This window comes from Giraffa tippelskirchi, chromosome 3, assembly GCF_054371585.1.
Source record: "Giraffa tippelskirchi isolate mGirTip1 chromosome 3, T2T-mGirTip1v1.2.pri, whole genome shotgun sequence".
Taxonomy (NCBI): Eukaryota; Metazoa; Chordata; class Mammalia; order Artiodactyla; family Giraffidae; genus Giraffa; species Giraffa tippelskirchi.
Genome location: NC_137277.1, coordinates 147,842,152 through 147,863,194, shown reverse-complemented (window position 1 = coordinate 147,863,194; position 21,043 = coordinate 147,842,152). Strand labels below are relative to the sequence as shown.

Below are 21,043 nucleotides of genomic sequence, written 5' to 3'. Positions count from 1 at the left end.
TGCCAAGAGAATGCACTGGTCATAGCAAATACCCTCTTCCAACAACACAAGAGAAGACTCTACACATGGACATCACCAGACGGTCAATACCAAAATCAGATTGATTATAGTCTTTGCAGCCAAAGATGGAGAAGCTCTATACAGTGAGCAAAAACAAGACTGGGAGCTGACTGTGGCTCAGATCATGAACTCCTTATTGCCAAATTCAGACTTAAATTGAAGAAAGTAGGGAAAACCACTAGACCATTCAGGTATGACCTAAATCAAATCCCTTATGATTATACAGTGGAAGTGATTCAAACAGATTCAAGGAATTAAATCTGATAGACAGAGTGCCTGAAGAACTCTGCACAGAGGTTCATGACATTGTACAGGAGGTAGTGATCAAGACCATCCCCAAGAAAAAGAAATGCAAAAAGGCAAAATGGTTGTCCGAAGAGGACTTACAAATAGCTGAGAAAAGAAGAGAAGCAAAAGACAAAGGAGAAAAGGAAAGATATACCCATTTGAATGCAGAGTTCCGAAGAATAGCAAGAGGAGATATAAGATAAAGATATAAGATCTATATCTATATCTTACATAAGATATAAGATCTTCTATATCTTATATATATATGTATATATATAAGATATAAGATATAAGTGATCAATGCAAAGAAATAGAGGAAAACAATAGAATGGGAAAGACTAGAGATCTCTTCAAGAAAATTAGAGATACTAAGGGAACATTTCATGTAAAGATGGGCACAATAAAGGACAGAAATGGTATGGACCTAACAGAAGCAGAAGATATTAAGAAGAGGTGGCAAGAATACACAGAAGAACTGTAAAAAGAAGATCTTCATGCCCCAGATAACCACAATGGTGTGATCACTCACCTAGAGCCAGATATTCTGGAATGCAAAGTTAAGTGGGCCTTCATCACTACAAACAAAGCTAGAGAAGGTAATGGAATTCCAGTTGAACCATTTCAAATACTAAAAGATGATGCTGTGAAAGTGTTGCACTCAATATGCCAGCAAATTTGGACAACTCAGCAGTGCCCACAGGACTGGAAAAAGTCAGTATTCATTCCAATCCCAAAGAAAGGAAATGCCAAAGAATGCTCAAACTACCACACAATTGCACTCATCTCACACGCTAGTAAAGTAATACTCAAAATTCTCCAAGCAAGGCTTCAACAGTACATGAACCGTGAACTTCCAGATGTTCAAGCTGGGTTTAGAAAAGGCAGAGGAACCTGAGATCAAATTGCTAACACCCACTGGACCATCGAAAAAGCAAGAGAGTTCCAGAAAAACATCTACTTCTGCTTTATTGACTATGCCAAAGCTTCTGACTGTGTAGATCACAATAAACTGTGGAAAATTCTTAAAGAGATGGGAATATCAGACCACCTGACCTGCCTCCTGAGAAATCTGTATGCAGGTCAAGAAGCAACAGTTAGAACTGGCCATGGAACAACAGACTGGTTCCAAATAGGAAAAGGGGTACGTCAAGACTGTATATTGTCACCCTGCTTATTTAACTTATATGCAGAGTACATCATGAGAAACACTGGGCTGGAGGAAGCACAAGCTGGAATCAAGATTGCCCAGAGAAATATCAATAACCTCAGATATGCAGATGACACCACCCTTATGGTAAAAAGCGAAGAAGAACTAAAGAGCCTCTTGATGAAGGTGAAAGAAGAGAGTGAAAAAGTTGGCTTAAAGCTCAACGTTCAGAAAACTAAGATCATGGCATCCGGTCCCATCACTTCATGGGAAATAGATGGGGAAACAGTGGAACCAATGTCAGACTTTATTTTTTGAGGCTCCAAAATCACTGCAGTTGGTGCTTGCAGCCATGAAATTAAAAGACGCTTACTCCTTGGAAGGAAAGTTATGACCAACCTATACAGCATATTTAAAAGCAGAGACATTACTTTGTCAGCAAAGGTCCGTCTAGTCAAGGCTATTGTTTTTCCAGTAGTCATGTATGGATGTGAGAGTTGGACGGTGAAGAAAGCTGAGGGCCGAAGAATTGATGCTTTTGAACTGTGGTATTGGAGAAGACTCTTGAGAGTCCCTTGGACCACAAGGAGATCCAACCAGTCCATTCTAAAGGAAATCAGGCCTGAATATTCTTTTGAAGGACTGATGCTGAAGCTGAAACTCCAATACTTTGGCTGACTGATGCAAAGAACTGACTCATTGGAAAAGCCCCTGCTGAGAAAGATTGAAGCCAGGAGGAGAAGGGGCCAACAGAGGATGAGGTGGTTGGATGGCATCACCAACTCGATGAAAATGAATTTGAGCAAGTTCCAGGAGTTGGTGATGGACAGGGAAGCCTGGAGTGCTGCAGTCCATGGTATCGCAAAGAACTGGACACGACTGAGCGACTGAACTGAAAAATGTACTTGGCGCAATACTTTCCCAGTCTACCAACATATGTATATAGCAGCCCCTGTTGCTTCAATGATCATATTTAACCTAATTGATTAGCAAAACTACTAGCTGCTTCTTATTATCTGTATGCTAAGCAAATCTTGAAATTGAAAGTGTTAGCCCCTCAGTCATGTCCGACTCTTTGCAACCCCATGGACTGTAGCCCACCAGGCTACTTTGTCCATAGGATTCTCCAGGCAAAAATACTGGGGTGGATTGCCATTTCCTCCTCCAGTGGCTCTTCCCGACCAAGGGATCAAATGCTGATCTCTTGCATTGCAGGTGGATTCTTTACCATCTGAGCCATCAGGGAAGCCCATAAGCAAATCACACCTAAAAGTAACTATACTGCTCCTCTGCCTGGAATGTCTCTCAACTTAGAGTCCTCACTCTGTTTCTGCATCAGTATCTCATAAAAGGCACACAGGATCTGGTCCCATTGGTGATTGTCTATTGCTTCCCATCACCAGAAGTGCCAGTAAAGCTTTAACTTCCTCAAAATCTTGCCTTTCTTTTGCCTGCAGGAGCACTGGGCAGACCATGCCTGTTTCCTACCATACAATTCCTCCTATCATATAGATCCAGAGCTGTATTAGTAGGGAAGAAATTAGAGACAAAGATTTTTATCTGGTTATGGTCAGCAGCATCACACAGACTAGCATGACCATCTGTTATTTGACATAGGTAGAAAAGAGAAGTTCAGGGACTTCTCTGGTGGTCCAGTTGTTAAAACTCCCTGGTCGGGGAACTAAGATCCCACATGTTGCATGGCCAAAAATAATAAATAAAAAATACAGTAAAAACCTAAAGAAAAAGAAAAGAAAAAGCAGGCAATGCAGTTCAGCCCCAGGGGAGAGTAAAATGTCAGCTGTCTGTCTTATTGCCTAGGTCCTCATAAGGATAGTAAATTTTCATGGTGGGGATATAATATCACATCAGAAAAATGTCAAAGAGTTGGAAACAAGCCAGAAGAAATAAATGTATGATGAGGTTCTAAACTATTTAGTGTTTAGTTTAGTGCAAGTGTTAAGTTTAGTGCAGGGATTGGTTCATGGATATTTTACAAAGAAAACCTGAAACTCACCATCATTTGTTTTAGACACCACGTTCAGCTCAGAAATCCTAGCAGGAGAGAGGAGAATTGGGTGAAAATGTCCTTTAGATCTCATGGCAGGTCCTGAAAGTAAATGCAGTATATATCTTAGAGAGAAAGAGAGTTAGGAAAAAGAAAATGCAATTTTTTGACATTGAAAGTTTCTCATTAAAATATTCAGATGCTAATTTCAAACACTGGCAATAAATGCATATATACATGACAGCAGTGGCCATATACCCTGCCAAGTAATTTTATAGCACATGCGTTTCCAGTATATGTATTTATCTATACTCATTACGTGAATATAAAAATAGGAAATAAAATGGATGAGAGATTCTTAGAAGACTCTAAGGAGATGTGTATAGAGGTATCTGAAAGAGCCAAGATTTGGAAAACACGCCATGGCCTTGAGCAATAGAATGGAGGTGTGAACTGTGCCCTGGACACAGGATGGAATCAGCACACTTATGTGCAACCGTGTGGCCCAGTCCCAGCTCGAGAATGTTAAATGCACAAAGCAAACTGTAGAAGAGTAATACTGTGTGCGTCTACTTACGTGAAGTTCAAAAATATGCAAAACTAAGCAACACATTGCTTAGGAACTCAAATATATGGGTATAACATGTTAAAAACAGAGAAGAGATGGACCAACACCATATTTAGTCTAATGAGCACCCCTGAGAGGAAGGGGAGGGGAGGGACTACAGTTTGGGGGCCCATGGGGCAAACTTCTTGGTAAAGCTCTGGTTCTCAAAGTGAGTGTGGTGATAACTGGGTGTAGATTGTTAATATATCCACCATATTTCATAAACCTCTATTTTATTTACTCAATACCTAACGGAAACAAAATTTAAAAGGACAAGGTAAATTAAATGATTAACAGTCCTCTAATACTGCTGCACACCTCAAGGGGTTACACTACATACTCCCAGGGTCTGTGTATATTGAATTTTGGAGGCTATTTTATTATATGATAATACTATAATATTTGTATTACACTTTTAATATTATTTATATAATGCATATATAAAAGTATATGTAGTATATTATGTTTTTTGCTCAGTTGTGTCTGACTCTTTGTGACTCCATGGACTGTAGCCCGCCAGGCTCTTCTGTCCATGGGATTCTCCAGGCAAGAATACTGGAGTGGGTTGCTATGCCCTCCTCCAGGGAATCTTCCTGACCCAGGGATTGAACCTGAGTCTCTTGCATTGCAGGCAGATTCCTTACCATCTGAGCCACCAGGGAATATATATACATATATATATATATATATATATGTATATATATGCTAATGTTTATATACAGTATATATAAAAGGTAATGTATAAATAATTATTATATAATATACAATATAAGAGTACATTTTATAATACATTATTGTACTTTAACATTTTTATTAAAAATGATGATGTTTTTATCTTTAAAAAGTAGTTTTTTAGACTAGGAGACAGGAAGTCCAGTTCAGCACTAAGGCCCTGATGGTGGTGTGAGAACCTTTGTAACCACTCACCCAGTGATGTGTTGCCCAGGATGAGCGGGGCTTCTGGGTGTTTTGCTTTCAGCTCCAGGAGGTCTTTGAAGGTCCCAGGGGAGATCCAAGTAACCCTCTCTCCATGAAAGGTCAGGGTTTGTTTTTCTGGGTTCTCTGCCATTCTCTAAGTGCAAATAACAAAGGTGTATGCACGTGGGCACACCTGTATTCCTGGGTTATGATAGACCCCGGGTGGAGGTATGTTTCTCTAGAGAGATTTCAGAAGTTCTGGGCTCCCCCTGACCAAAAAAGATACTCAGTGTACCATTGGCTAATGCTTGAATTTCCATAATTAGATATTTACTCCTTTAGCTTACAACTTATTCACGTGTAGCGCTTTGGAGGAAAGTGACAGTATGAGCTGGCATCTGTCACTGATCCTTCAGTATAGATTAACTTAACATAATTTAGTATCATGGCCTTAAAAAATCATAATCATACTGATACTCCTAAATTAGAATCTTCAGTTTTACCTCTGAAATCCAAGCTTACATACCTGAATGAGTGCTTGGTGTCTCTTCTTAGATGTGTAATAGGCATCTCAAATTTAACATGTCCAAAACTGAGTTCTTCATACCCCATCCCCCACCAAGCCCCCTCAGAAAGAATTCTCTAAAGGAAAAATCCCTTGCTCCTCCAGAGGTCTACCCCTTCTCAGTAAATGGCCACTCCCCTTTCCAGCTACCCAAAGCCCCGGAGTTAGCCTTGACTCCTTTCTCTCCCCACACACCACATCACATTCATCAGGAAATCTTGTTGGCTCTTCCAAAAGTGTATCCAGAATCCACTGGCTCCTCACCATATTCATGCTGGCTGCCTGGTCCAGAACCACCATCCTCAGGAGGACACAGGTGCCCTAATGGGCTCACTGATCCTTCTCTCACCCATCCCCAGGCTATTCCTGTCCCAGCAGCCCAAACCACCCCAGATCTCACCCATTACAAGGTTAACAGGAGCGTACCCCTCTTATGTCCAACCTCTCTGATAGCTTCTCATCTGATGCAGAGTAAAAGCCAAGGAGTCTAAGTCCAGGATGGTCTGCCTCCAGCCTTGCAGCTTTTTGACTTATCTGATTCCCTGAGTTCCTGCCAGGCTGGCCCCTGCTCTGTCCTTGATCAGGACAGGAGTTCTCTCCTTGGTATCTCTGCACTTGCTACCCCACTGCCTGGATCGTTCTTCCCCACCATGACCAGTTCCCTCACCTACTTCAGCACTTTCATCAAATACTACCTTTTCAGAGGTGTCTTCCCTGGCCAGATATTGAAAATTGCAACCCCCTGCATCCTATCCCCCTTCACTGTTTTATTTTGTTCTACTTATCACTTGCTAACACACTATGTAACTTATTTATTATCTATTTATCTATTTAAACTTTTTATTTTTTATAAGAGTATAGCCCATTAACAATGGTGATAGTTTCAGGTGCATGGCAGAGCAACTCAGCCAAACTCTCCCATCCACTCTCCCCCAAACTCCCCTCCCATCCAGGCTGTCATGTAACATTGAGCAGAGCTCCCTGTGCTGTATAGTAGGTCCCCGTTGGTTATTCGTTTAAAATATAGCAGTGTGTGCATGTCCACCCCAAACTCCCTAACTATCCCTTTCCCACACACTTCCCACTGGTAACCATAAGTTCCTTCTCTAAGTCTTTGAGTCTGTTTCTGTATTGTAAATAAATTCTTTTGTATCATTTTTTTAGATTATTCATATAAAGGATATCATCTATTATCTTGCTCATTGTGTGTCTCTCCCATCAGATTACAGTCTCCTTGGGGGCAGGTCTTTGGGTGAGTTTTGTTCCCTGTTGTGTATTCAGTACCTAGAACAGTTTCTGGCATGTTACTGAATGATTAATATTTGTTGAATGTATGAATAAACATATCAGAACCCCTTCAGAAATATGTATGTTATCGAAGGGAACAACTGGATGTTAGAGAGGAAAGATAGAAATGCTGACAGAGGGAAGGCTGAGGAACTGGGAGGCCCTGGAAGTGCCACTTGAGGTCAACATCTGGGAAGGGCTGGAAAGACCGAGTTAGAAGTTGAGAAAAACTGGATTGACTGGGACAGTTAATAGGGATACATTGCAGATGGCAATGATGGAAATAATGATGAAAACGGTCAAAATATAGCCTCAGCTGAGGCTTTGGGGAATGTGTACAGGGTATCAGCCAGGGCTGGGGGAGTCAGGCAGGGACAAGCATTCTGATTTGATTGAGAATTTCTACAATTTGATAATTTCACAGGATGGAAAAGGTGGTTTTTAAAAACTGAGCTTATAACCAGCGACATTTCAATAAGCACATAAAACACCCAACCCCTCTTACCAAGAGTTCTGGGGGAAATATGAGCTCCTGGGTAGGGTCCAAGGGCTGGAACTCTTCTTTCACAAATAACTCTGTGCAAATCTTTATAAAGGACAGAAGAAGATGGTTCCATCAGTAGGGCTCAATTGGAAACAGCATCATAATTCTTTACATTAATAAGGCAAAATGGACATAGTAATAGCTCTGATTCTCCTTATATAGGAAAATAGTTCAAACCAAATAGTTTTAAATAAGAATTGTGTTGACACTAAAGAAAAAAATATTCTATGAACCAGTTCAAATAGTATCCTGCGAAATACAAAGACCGTCTATGAAAAACAATCAGAGGTCAATTAGTTTGGGAAATCCTCTTCACTGTGCCCCAGCCACTACCCCCGCATCTGTCAAGTCAAGATTCAAAATGCGAAAAGCTCTGAGAAGTCTGTAATTTAAGTAAAACATGACTCTGAACAAATATGCTCTTGTGTAAGCACACACACACCCCACTTGCTTTAATAACACTAGTTAGCATTTATGGAGTGCTTACATTCCAAATGCTTTCTACATATATTAATAATTTACTTAATCCTCCCAACAATTGTACAAACAAAGTAAATTGTCATCTCTATTTCATCTATTAGGAAACTAAAGCACAGTGAAAAGTTACCCAAACTGCAATCCTCTCTAAATTAAGTATGTTTTAGTTTTGGAAATGTTTATTCTCAAGAAGTCTTCCTAAAGAGTAAGGCAAATCAGGAGAGAACAGTGGGGTGTGGGGCTGGAAGGATATATAATGGGGAAACCTGTGGGAGATGGGCTGGCTGAGCACAGTGAGAGGTGGGGTTGGTGGGGTGGGGGAGACACATCTGAGTTCATTATCAGCTCTGCCACAACTTGGCTCTCTGACCCTCTCAATAGAAATGTACTTAATCTCTCTAAAGATTAAATAGAAATAATACCTGTTTTAGAAAACTGAAGTATAGTTGATTTACAATGTTATACCAATCTCTGCTGTACAGCAAAGTGACTCAGTTTTACACATATTTACATTCTTTTTAAAATGTTCTTTTCCATTATGGTTTATCCTAGGGGATTAGATATAGTTCCCTGGGCTATACAGTGTGACCTTGTTGTCCATGCATTCTAAATGTAACAGTCTGTAAATACCAACCCCAAATTCCCAGTGAAATAATGCCTATTTTGAAGGGTAATTGTGACATGTAGATGAAATGACCTGACATTTGTCCAACACTCTCCAGCCTTTCCCTCTGTCTCTGTAAGGTCTTCCCAGATTCTGGAAGGAAAACTTGCATTATTCCTTGTGTAGGTCCTTAGTAGGACCGCAGACTGAAGCATACCTGCCAGCATCTGAAGGACCAGTTTTTGCCTTAGCTGGAATTAGACGTGTAGGCAGTACCTGGGGGCAATAGTGTGGTGTATATCTAAAACCTAGAAGTAAGATAGTGTCTGAGAATTAAAATGGAAAACAACGAATCTGAGCTGAGGAATTAAAATTCTCCTAAACAGGAGCTAGGCCACGACTTCACAGTTACCCCATGGAAGACAGTAACATAGCTTCAAGACATGGAAGTATCATGGGGCAGACACGTGCCATCTAGTAGGTCTACCTGATGGGTGGAGAGGGGTCTTCTGTGGTGTTACCCTTATGATTATCAATGGCTCTGCACCCATGCTCACCAAGCAATCTTTCCCTTATATTGTGACGTCCTGTGTGTGCTTTCCTATAGGAAAGGATGTGGCTCGGTGATCATAAGATCCACCTTAAAATTGTGTTTCTCTTTATAAATGAACATTGCAGCACAGTCCAGTTTAAATATGTTCTTTTGAGTTTAGTTGAAGTGATTCAGGTGGTTGCCAGAGCCCAATCATGTGTGCTGTGTGCTTAGTCACTCAGTTGAGTCTGACTCTCTGTGATCCCATGGACTGTAGCCCACCAGGCTCCTCTGTCCATGGGGATTCTCCAGGTAAGAATACTGGAGTGGGTTGCCATGCCCTCCTCCAGGGAATCCTCCCAACGCAGGGATCGAACCCAGGTCTCCAACCCAGGTCTCCCATATTGTAGGCAGATTCTTTACCGCTGAGCTACCAGGGACAGATTGAATTCTGGAGGCTACAAAATCCAGACTTTAGAATATTTTTAGCCCTCCAGGGGCACTGATCCTCTGTGAAGTGGTTGTCAGGGGTGTAGCCTGCCTTCCTGGGGGAACACCCGTCTCTTCCATTGCACAGCTTCCCCAGACAGAAATAAAGTGACAGGGGAGGCCGAGAATGGAAATAAGGTAGGTGTTAAGGGTAAAAACAGAACCAGCAGGGAATGATGGGCTCGGTTTTGTGTAAGGGCAGCTCTGTTTGCTTAGCTTTCCACGTCTACAGGGAGCAGACTCTATTTTTCCTGTCTTCTCACTAGGAATTTTCCCTAAATAATTCCTGTAAGAACTTGGCAGTGGGTCTTTTTTGGGAAACTAGCATCTCTCAGAGAGCAAAGCCAGAGACTGGGGTGTTTCAGGCTGGATGTCCCAGCTGTGGGGGCCGTGAACTCGCCGTCTGAGTGTGGATGGGCTCCCCAGCCTCCCTGAGGCAGCAGTGCTCTCTCTCTGCAGAGGGGGAGACAGTGCTAGAGAACAGGGCGGCAGGAGCTGGGTCAGGCAAGGACGTGACTCGTCATAGCTGGGGCAGGTCTTTGTTCTCTGACCTAAACCGGCTTATGTTTTATTGTTTCAGCCTTCCAGAGAGTGAAGGGGGAAATCAGAGCGCAAGCTTTCAATCACCTCTTTACCCTGCTCCCGAGTGAAAAGTGCTTTATTCCTGCCTCCACTTTGGACGTTTGTAAAAGCAGAGAATGACCATCAGAACGCAGAAGCACAGTTTCAGCACTGTTGGTGTTAAGTGATACTTTTGGGGAGAAGACAAAGCAAAGGGACTCACGTCGCTTTTCCTGCCAAGTGAGGAAGAATCATTTTCTCCCAGATCCAGGCAGCATTTTCCTATTCCTTTCTGTTGACAGCCATTTGACTCCTAGGACCGTGAAATGCCTTGAGATGAAACACTTAAAAAAAAAACTATTTAAAAAATATTATTTTTAAAAAAATTTTGAGTATACTTGCTTTACTGGAGTATAATTGTGTTAGCTTGTGCTATACAACAACAACGTGAATCAACTCAATTATACATATACATATATCTCCTTCCTCTTGAGCCTCCCTCTCACCACCTGCCTCTCCTACGAAACACTTTCTGACATGTAAATCAGTGTATGCCTTAAAGGGTTTAGCAATTTAAATGAGGCTCCATGCTTTTTAAGTCACTTTTGGTGGTTTCTATTGGAATAGGGATAATCAGATGATCTTTCCTTTTTATTTTATTTTAAAAATATGATTCAGATACAGAATATATAATATAGATAAATAATATAGATAGAATATACAATACATTCACAATATATAATATATAGCATAAACAATAATAAAGAATATGAAGAATTGTAAAAGAAACTATCATTACTGATAAACATTTTTATATAACATACATTTGTACTATATTTATAGTTAGCACAATATACCTTTTATTTTGACTTTTTGTTCATTTATTTGCCTGTCATTAAAGTCTTTAAAATATATTTTTATTGATGGTATATTAATCTATCTTCTGACTATTCCATAAATATGTTTGTAAAATTTGCCATTGATGTATACTTAATTTTTTCTCTGTATTTTATAACTACAAATAACATAAACACTTCTCTTCATTGCAGGTATAGTTTTGTGTACATCTCTGAATTTTTTTTTTAGGTAAATTCCTAGTCATAGAATCACTTGATAAGATGTTTTTCAGAGCAATAACAAAATAACAATTGCTAATATCCATTCTCTGCAAGACTTGACAACATTGACTATTATCATTTATATAGGGACCTAAAAAAGAGAAAATAAAAAGAAAGATAAAGAAAGAAAGCAGTTTTGGAGCTAGATTTCCCCACCATTTGCAATCTGTATGACGGTGACTGGGAATGAAAGGACAATCAATGAATTTTAAAGCAGGTTTCCATTTGCTGGTTCTTTCATTTCCCGTTTCTCCAACCTTACTTCTTGTATTTTATTCCTCAAATAGTCTCTCCTAAGTCTCTAGTAAAATATTTTCTTCCAGATACTTGAATTCTCTGTCTTTGCCCAAATGTCTCAGGCTGGCAGCTTCTTAGTTCTGCCCAAGAAGCAAAACCAGCTGAGCCAAGCCAGTAGCACTTCCTCTCTCACTCAAAACTCTGAGTTCTCATGACAGACCATAAGTGAGTGGTAACAGAAGAAGCCAGTCTCCTCTTGCCTAGCAGATAAGAGCCTTGGGTATTCTTGCTTTGGGGCTCGCTTCCTTTCACCCGTTAAGGTTCCTGGGGCCTGTTGGCTGCACGGTGGGTCTCTGACTACAATTTTTCCTTTACCCGCAGATGCTGTGCCTGGAAAAGTGGATAACAGCCATGTTCCAGAGGGAGAGAGGTTGCCTTTAACTTCATTTGTATTTCACAAGTGTTTTTCCGTTTGTACGAGTAATTTGATGGCTTTACAAGCCTTTCATTCATTTTATGTCTCAGCTCTGCAACCGCTGGCTCCCCCGTGTGGCAATAGAAGATGGGACACGCATGGGGCATGGGCCTGGCTCTGGGGAATGAGACACACCTGCCGGTCCATTTCTAGGCCCTTGTCCACTCTTCATGGAGCTGAGGCAAGAGTACAGATGGAGGCCTTGGCCTGTGGCCTTCTGCTCTTCCCTCCCCACCCTGGCTCTGGGTCTGTACTGTGAGGGGCCTCACACACCTGTGAACCAGCCTGCAAATCCAAGTTCTGTCTACTTCCTCCCCGAATAGCCAGTGTTTGGCCTCTGGTGCACATGCTGACTGTTATGATCTTCTCAAGGAAGATGGGCTAGGGGAAGAGGCCTGTTCCCAGGAATGGGGTCAAGACCATGTCTGGAGCATGGTCCAGAAAAGGGTGAAGGCTCAACATGAACAAGTCACTTTGGCCCTGTGGCCTCCTGAGATTGGCTGTAGGGGCACCAGCGAGGGGTTCTCTGAAGTTTGGGATCCCCTTGCTTGGGTCTAAGGGCAGTACTGCCTATGTCCATCCTGCCCTCTGCAGAGGGTGATCAGATATGTTTGTCTGATCTCCCTGGCAAACACTATTTGTAGTGTTGATGGCATCATCGATACAGTAGTAAATATTTGTTGAGTCCTAAGTGCTAAGCAAGACTTTGCTACGTGCCTGCAATTTCTCATTTGATTTTCACAGCAGCCCAGTGAGGTGTCACTATTTGCTGGGGCACTCTCTCTGCACTCTGGTACTTGGGGTGAATTTTGGATTCTACTATGCCTTTTTGGCTTCTTTATTTGCTTACACTTTCCCAGCAGGTCTGGATTCTTGGCACTAACCTTGGCTCCCCCAGGCAAACTCTGTGTCTTTGCTTGTCTCCTTGGGTTTGCTGGAGACCTCCTCCCTGTCCTGTCCTGATGCCTTGCTGAAATCATCATGGAAGATGTCTGGCTGGCTGGCTAGATCACCTGGCTTTCTGGTGGTGTGATGTCGAGGGCGAAAAGTGGTATAACACCCACCCTTCCCTCAACAAAGAGCTCAGACTCCTGTGAGTTAAATGGAGCTATTGATAACTCAATCAGTCTTCCTTACGATTTATTTGCATGGTCTAAAAACTCGACTCCTGTGTTCTCAGCCTAGAGCATCTGTCACTGTCATTCTTGCTTTGTGGGTGCCCCCACAGCCCCCTACTCACCAAACAAAAGGTCTTTCCACTTGCAAGAATTGGCCGATACCCAGTGCAGCGGCACAGGTTACCTAATCAGAGAAAAAGCAAAGTTACCAGTATGTTTTATTTTTACTGATTTTTATTTTTCTTTAGAAAGTTGAAATGAAGACAGGCATTTTGTTTTTGAGAATATTTGAATATCTGCTAAGCTGTTCACTGCTTTTTTTCTTCCTCTTAGATAATACCCTTCCCATCACCTCAATTCCAGTTTTATTCTCTGTTCTAAAGAAGATAAGAGTCTATCTGGTGAGCTCAGTTGCATCCATCTATTAAATTATTCATTCATTCAATGCGTATCTATTGACAACAACTATATTTCAGATACTATGTAAGATGTAAGTGATCCTAAAACAGGAAAATATGCATTGTTTCTAAGGCTCTATATGAGTGAAGTATCATGCCTTGACACCTTGTTAGTAGAGCCCCTCGGTGGACATTAGGTCACTGCTTCAGAATTTCATAGGGTATTTGTTTAAAATGCGGATCTCTGGCCTTTCTCCAATTCTAAATCAGAATGTCTGGGGGCAAGCCCAGGAATCTGCATTTAAGAGGTCTGTGGCGATACTATTGCATGGGAAAGTGTAACACCCTCAGGATTCCAAGGGATGAAGGAGTGGGGGAGGGTGGGATGGTGGAAGGTCAGTGTGGAATTGAGGTCATCTGGAGAGGCTTCACAAAGAAGCTCATGTTGAAGGATGAGAAAGAAATGGATTGATGGAGAGCATGGGAGGGGCACTCAGGGTTCACAGAGCAGTGTGAGCAAAAGTGGAAACATGCAGAGGATGGAGGGCTGAGAGGAGACTGGCCAGTGGGGAGTCACATAGCTGAGGAGGAAGAATGAGTTCGGGAGGCCAGCTCTTGGGCTTCTCTGAATGCCAGAGGAAGGAGGGTGGGTGTGGCCACGTGAGGGATGAGGAGTTGTTGAAGGACCTCACGTAGTGGAAGGACCTCAGGAAGGCAGGATTTTAGATGACTTGATTGGATGTCCTGTAACGGAGCAGAGAGAGTAAAGGAAGTCCACTATAACTGGCAGACTAGGAGAGTGTGTGGGGCTTACCCTTCAGGCCTCAATCTAAGGTTTTGTGTGTCTAACAGATGACTTGTTTAGTGATGGTTGATGTCCCAATGTGAGGTTTGTTGAGAGGAAGCAGAAGATGCTGCATACATGCATACGTGCGTGCAAAGTCACGTCCAACTCTTTGTGACTCTATAGACTGTAGCCCTCCAGGCTTCTTTGTCCATGGGATTTTCCAGGCAAGAATATTGGAGTGGGTTGCTATTTCCTACCCCAAGGGATCTTCTTGACCCCAGGATCAAACCCGCGTCTCTTCCATTGGCAGGTGGGTATTTACCACTAGCGCCATCTGGGAAACCCATGAGGTTTACTGTTCCCGCAAAAAGCATATGTCTATGAACTCCTCTTTAGTAACTTAAACCCACTGTAAATTTCAAAAGATCCTTTCAATATGTGAAGGGCTGTGTTATGGGGTTGAATCATGTCCTCAAAGATGTGCTGAGATTCCAGTCTTTGGAACCTGTGAATGTGACCTTATTTGAAATTCTTCAGAGCTGCAGATGTAATCAGGTGAAGAGGAAGCCTTACTCATCTTAGGGCAGGCCTTAATCCAGTGACTGGACTAGAAAAATAGGAAAATCTGGACACAGATACACAGGGGAGAAGGCCATAAGTAGATGGAGGAAGAGATTGGAGCTATGAATCTCTAAATCAAGGAGGGCCAGGACTGCTGTCAGCCACTAGAAGCTGAAAAAGAGGCAAGGAAGAGTCTCCTCTAGGGCCTTGATTTCAGACTCTTTGCCTCCAGAACCGTGAGAGAAGAAATTCGTGTTGTTTTCTTTTCCCAAGCTTGTGGTGCTTTGTTAAGACACAGCCCAAATGAAGACAGCCAGGTAAAGTCACTGGATAGGGAAGAGAAAGCAGGGTGTTAAGATGGGGGTGTGGGCCACTTGTTTGGGCAGCAAGTGCTCTGATGAGCAGCTGCTAAGCTTGACATTCTCTGCTCCTGGTGAAAGCGGCTACTTCAGTAACAATGAAGGGGGTTCCTGAGTGGGGCTGGGGTGGCATGGTAGGGGGAAGCGCAGCCTGACACATGCCCCCACCTGGCCTCAGGTCAGACCTACCCCCTAGGGCTTCCAGCAGCTGCTTCTCAGAGGGCTGTGGGTGGTTCCTCAGCAGCGTGTACATGGACATCACCATCCCAGGGGTGCAGAAGCCGCACTGGGTACCATGGCTCTTGGCAATCCTCTCCTGGAAGGACACAAGCATGGTTACAGGCCCTGACTTCCCACTGTCACCTCCTCCCACCAGTGTCCACGTCAAGCGTCTCCCTTGTCACAGTGGAACCCCCTCCCTGAGCAGCGCACCCTCACCTCGGGCAGAGTTGGCCAGCATCCCCTTTCCTTGGCTGCTCCCAGGGGAGGTGACCCGGGAACCGTGTCCTAGCATTGCTTCTCAAGCTCAAATGTCCAGATCTCTCTAATAGGGAATTTTCAGTGCACAACCTCTATTCCCAGAGTGAGAATTCTCCAGAAATCAGTAATGACAAAGAATGTGTGTGTCATTTCAAAAATGGTTTTATCGAGCACCTCCACGTCTTTCCCAGCTTGGTTCTGAGCAGGGGTCACCTCTTTCTGAGTAACTGAGAGACTGTCCACTATGGACCTTACATTACTTTCTTCTCTAAACTCTTCTGTGTGGATCAAAAGGAGCTCTACTTTCAAAGGTCCAAGATTTTGGTCTATGTTCTAGATCCTGGCTATTTAAAGTGCAGTCTGTGGACTGGCAGTGTTGTTGTTGGTCCCACCTGTGGTCTTGTAAGAAATGTGGAACCTCAGGTCTCTGTTTTAAACGTTCTGAATCAGGATCTGCATTTTTAGAAAGCTCCTGGCTGATTGATTTTTAGGCACATTAAAGCTTGAAAAGGCTTGCTCTGGATGCAGACCATAGTGTAATCCTAGGATTTAAGCTTGTCAGTCTTGGGGTAAGCATCCTCTCTGACATTCTCAGAGACTCTAGTAAACTCTGCTGGGTCTTTTGCCTTTGCTGACATTCCTGGAATTGATTCTTGTGTGGTTTAATCCAGATGACTCCCACCTGGTAGTACTTGCAGGGTTAGTGTGTCTGGATATATGACTTCCCAAACCCCTGTGCTGATGACAGAGAGATTGGTATGTTTCTGCCCATACGTGTCACAGTACTCTCAAAACTCCATGCCACAGGGAATAAACCTGAATTTTACCCTCTCATCCTTGAGATGTTTTATTCTGTGCATAATACACTCTGTGTAATATTTATTCTGCATTACAGCCTAATATGCATTAATTAATATTTTGATCATACTGTTACCATTCAAACAGACAAAATAAGAAGAAAGATGACAGCTAATGAAATACAGATGTATTTCTAGCTTTCTTTTAAGTCATTTAACAGATAATATTATCTGGATCAATGTGTATCTAAAGCTTCTACTTTCTGGACCACAACCTAGAAGCCCTAGGAGGCACAGTCAACACAGCCTTGATTACAAACATAGGGTTAAGAAGCGAGAAAACTGGGATGTGCTCTTACCTGCACAGGGTGAAGCCTGGTTTTGATGCTTCCAACACCTTCCACAGTGGTGACAGCAGCCCCATACAGAGAGCAGATGGGCACCAGGCAGGCGGTGACAGAGAAGTGTCTTTATGTGAGAAGCACAGGGAAAATCAACAGGAGTAACACAGTTCTGCCTGGTGGGAATGCGGGAACGAAGAAGAGCAGCAGAACCCCTCCTCCCTCAACCAGGCTGTCATTCAGCCTAGAGAGTGGGGAACTGGAGGGGTGACCAGGAGGGAGAATTAGAGTCCTCTCTGCTGACTCTGTATCATCTGTAATAATTGGGGTCCTTAGGGGGAATATGTGCATTCTGAACCTCAGAAACACTTTCCAAGCCCAGAACAGACCCAGCTAGATCTGGATTCAGTGGGAATGGACTCGTCTCATCAGGAATAAGTTGGATGTCAATTATTACTCATTACAGCATTGATCCCATAACAGGTAAAAGGCACACCTTGTCTTTTAACCATATTTGAGAAATTTTTTTTTTTTTTGGCCTGTTTATTTTAAACTCTGTATAAGGTTATTCAGCAGAGTTGGAAGGCCTGTGTCCTGAGGCCATTTCTTGCAATCTTGAGCCAGCAGATTTGGGAGAAGTCCAAGTACTGGAATCCGGCGTTTAATGAAATGCTGAAATCATGGCCCAGGTTCAATCCAACAGTAAAAACAGTCAGAAAATGTGGGCTTGAGTTCTTGTTCTATGGCTTACTAATTGTATGACTGAACAAGTCACTTCATCTTTCTGAACCTCAGTTTTCTCACCTGTCAAATGAATGTTTGGCATAAATTGGAGTTTCATTTTTTTTGGCCATACCACACAGCACGTGGGATCTGTAGCATGCCGGATCTTCCTCCAGCAGGGATCAAACCTGTGTCCCTTGCCGTGGAAGCACAGAGTCTTAACTGCTGGGTCACCAGGGAGGTTTCTAAGTTGGGGTTTCTTAACTGAGATGCATCAATGGGCCTTGGGAGATCCATGGCCCCCTGGAAACTGTGTAAAACATTATTAGTTTCTTTTTGTGATTAATTTTTATTGGAGTATGGTTGCTCTGCAGTGTTGTGCATTAGTAGCTTTTGTGAAAGCACAAGCTTTTATCAGATTTTCAGAGAGGTCTAAGACCTAGAGAGGGTTAGAATCACAAAGCTGGAAGGCCTTTGAGATCATCCTCAGCTGTGAGAGGAGAATGCGAACCTGACCTCCAGGCATCTGGGTGGATACCTTATCTCCTGGGACGAGGGGTCTCGCTTAGATACCATCACGGTGCAGGCACCGCAGCCTCCGCTTCCACAGGCGTACTTGGTTCCGGTGAGGCGCACTGGGAGGGCCAGTCAAGGAAAGACTCCTGGTGGACATGTCGCCTCCATTAGAGCTTCCTCCCTAGGGTGTTGCTAGTGAGGAAAGTCTCCTTTGTGGAGTGAGGTGCAGGTCTGAGAAGACATTCCCCTTCCTCCAAGCCTCAGTTAAGACCAGTCTGTGTCTTACTAGCCGTGTGACACTGCACACATGAACCTCTCCCTACCTGTTTTCTCACTAGCAATGAGGGACAAGCAGTATCTAGTTGATCTTCACAGGCTTATTGTAAGCATCTTGTTAGATAACAGAAGTAAAAGCCCTTAGAAAAATCCTATTTCATTACAGGTACTCTTCTGGGTTGGAGAAGGCAATGGCACCCCACTCTAGTACTCTTGCCTGGAAAATCCCATGGACAGAGGAGCCTTGTAGGCTATAGTCCATGGGGTCGCTAAGAGTCGGACACGACTGAGTGACTTCATTTTCACTTTTCCCTTTTATGCACTGGAGAAGGAAATGGCAACCCACTCTAGTATTCTTGCCTGGAGAATCCCAGGGACGGCGAAGCCTGGTGGGCTGCCGTCTATGGGGTCGCACAGAGTCGGACACGACTGAAGCGACTTAGCAGCACTCTTCTGGGTTCCAACCATGTAATTGGAAGAGAAGCACCTATTTTTAGCAGGTTAAGGTATTGCTAGTTTTCCCCAGTTATTTGTATTGCATTTGAAACCCAGTCAGTGAGCCTTCAGAGAAAACTCCCACCCTTATTTTCGTATCCCACCTGGAGTACCTCTCTTCTCCCTCTTGCTCCAGGTCCAATCCCAAAGCTCAGCCTCTGCTCCTCTCTTTAATCATCTTTCTCTCTGTGGTCCATTTCCACACAGTTTATGGATTGGATAAACTAGTAATTAACTAGACTAGCTAAGAAGACTTTGGAATCTCAGGCTTTTTTTTAAAAGCCATATGGCTTGTTCATCTAAATTAAGTCATAACTGTAAATGCTTATCAGAGAGTATGTGAATGAGTTGGAGTGGGCTGAGTGTACCTGGAGAGCTTGGGCCCCCTTTTAGATGGAGGATGATAGACAGGCCCCACTCAGCTCTAAGCAAGATTGCTGCCAGGTAAGAATGACTGTATTCCTATTTTTCGTGAGAAACTCCTATTTCTTTTTTAAATGAGATTTCCCAATTTTCAAACATTGACAGTGAATGATAAACCATGTGGGCTTTTAAACAAAACTTGTAATTTCTCTCTTTTTAAAAATTTGGCTTCTTCGAAAGATCCACTAGAGTTATCAATTAAAATATGTTAGCCATTATGAAAATCTAAATTTCAGAATATAGAAAGTTGCGGGAAAACCTGTTGTGAGAAAACAGATGTTGAGAAAGGTAATCTTCTCCTATGACACATGCTCTTCCTAAATCTGGAGAATTTGGTTTTCCTCCAGGGTAAGGTACATGCAACACAAACCTCTCTTATATAACCACCCTCTTGGGGAACTGGAAGGCCCTTAAAGGAATAATTAGTGCTGAAGGAAAGAGCTTAGCTTCTATTTCATGGCTATTAAATCAAGATATAAGAAACTCTGGGGAAACTTCATCCTCTCCAAATAGCTTAATTAACTTAATATCCTTAGAACCATTGCCAAGAGCAAAAAGAGAGTGAAGGCCAAGGGGCCTGGCTGTTTGCAGATAGAGAAGTTTGATTAATTTTCATAATCACAGCTAGCCTAAGCTTTAAGGCAAACACAGACCTGGCCAAGACTCTGACCAAAAGGATCCAGTTCTTTCTTAGGAAGCTCAACAGAGTGATTTCTGGGTCCACATTCCTCTCAATCACCTGCATTGGAAACAGAGAGGAGACTATTTTGGGGATTGAATGGGTGACCCAGTGAAATGCAGGAGACACAGAGACAAAAGCTTGATTTCTGGGTTGAGAAGATCCCCTAAGGAGGCCATGGCAACCCACTCCATTATTCTCGCCTGGAGAATCCCATGGACAGAGGAGACTTGTGGGCTACAGTTCATGGGATCACAGAGAGTCAGACACAACTGAAGCGACCTAGCACACACGCACATATCAACTAATTCTGTATAATGGAAACTGAACAGAAAAATTAAGTTTATAAATAGAAAAATAAAGAATGCTCCACTTCTTATCCTCCTGAGTTTGAGAATCAAAATGCATTGCTAGAATAGAGTGCTTCTGGTGTATTGGGCCCAGCGCTGAGGTCCTCTATAATCATTTGAGAGGCTTCTAATAAGTGAAAGAAGCATCTCTCTTTCGATCTCTACAATAGTCATAAAGACGGGCACCCTGAGACTTAGTGAAGTGAAGTGACTTGTAGAAGGTTGTGCAGCAAACGGTGGAGCTGGATTGGAACCCAGGCTGTGCGACACGAGGCAGTGTCTTTACCCCCAGTGCTTTATCACCTCCCCCACTCCCTGGTGGAGTGTAGAACAGGCCAGAGTAGACTGGTTCCCAGTCTCTGGCTTCTTCTCCCTGATTGGAGTGGGTCTCAACCCAAACAGGCCACATGTGCTCCCCTCAGGCTAGAAGTTCCCTGCTGACTCTGCAAACTGTGGTGGTGACACCCAACACTTACCTTCCTCCCATTCACAAAGAAAACCAGCTCATCCGATCTGGACGGGCAAGGCATTGCACCTGGAGATGAAGTTTCGCCTTACAGCTCTAGGGGGAGTGCTCTCTGGAGCCAGCCGTAGAAACGAGCAGACAGGATTTAGGTCCAAGCAACTGAAATCTCTCCTGGTGTGGAAGCAGACTGTGTGGAGCCCCGGGGAGCAGAGCAAGGGGGTGGAGACTACCTGGCTTCATGGCCTTTTAAGTCGAGGGCACCTGTGTGGCCCGGCCTCCCAACTCTGCCTCACTTGGCCTTCCACCAATCCTGGCTTTCAGGCTTGCCCGTGGCCAGTCCACACCTCTTCTTGCATC

The 21,043-nt window shown here is 43.2% G+C and overlaps 1 protein-coding gene across 1 annotated transcript in view; it reads right to left on the bottom strand.

The window, feature by feature from the left end:
• LOC145542626 (aldehyde oxidase 2) overlaps window positions 1–20,750 on the bottom strand; it is a 76,007-nt gene extending 55,257 nt beyond the window's left edge. Inside the window, exons 1-10 of the mRNA XM_081581820.1 lie at window positions 20,697–20,750; window positions 19,873–19,930; window positions 18,020–18,116; window positions 16,777–16,885; window positions 15,330–15,456; window positions 13,158–13,219; window positions 10,311–10,400; window positions 7,386–7,466; window positions 5,038–5,182; window positions 3,513–3,605 (exon numbers count right to left, since the gene is read on the bottom strand). Coding sequence (XP_081437946.1) covers window positions 3,513–3,605; window positions 5,038–5,182; window positions 7,386–7,466; window positions 10,311–10,400; window positions 13,158–13,219; window positions 15,330–15,456; window positions 16,777–16,885; window positions 18,020–18,116; window positions 19,873–19,930; window positions 20,697–20,750 — 916 coding nt within the window. The remainder of the gene's footprint in view (window positions 1–3,512; window positions 3,606–5,037; window positions 5,183–7,385; window positions 7,467–10,310; window positions 10,401–13,157; window positions 13,220–15,329; window positions 15,457–16,776; window positions 16,886–18,019; window positions 18,117–19,872; window positions 19,931–20,696) is intronic.
• Between the last annotated feature and the right edge of the window lie 293 nt (window positions 20,751–21,043).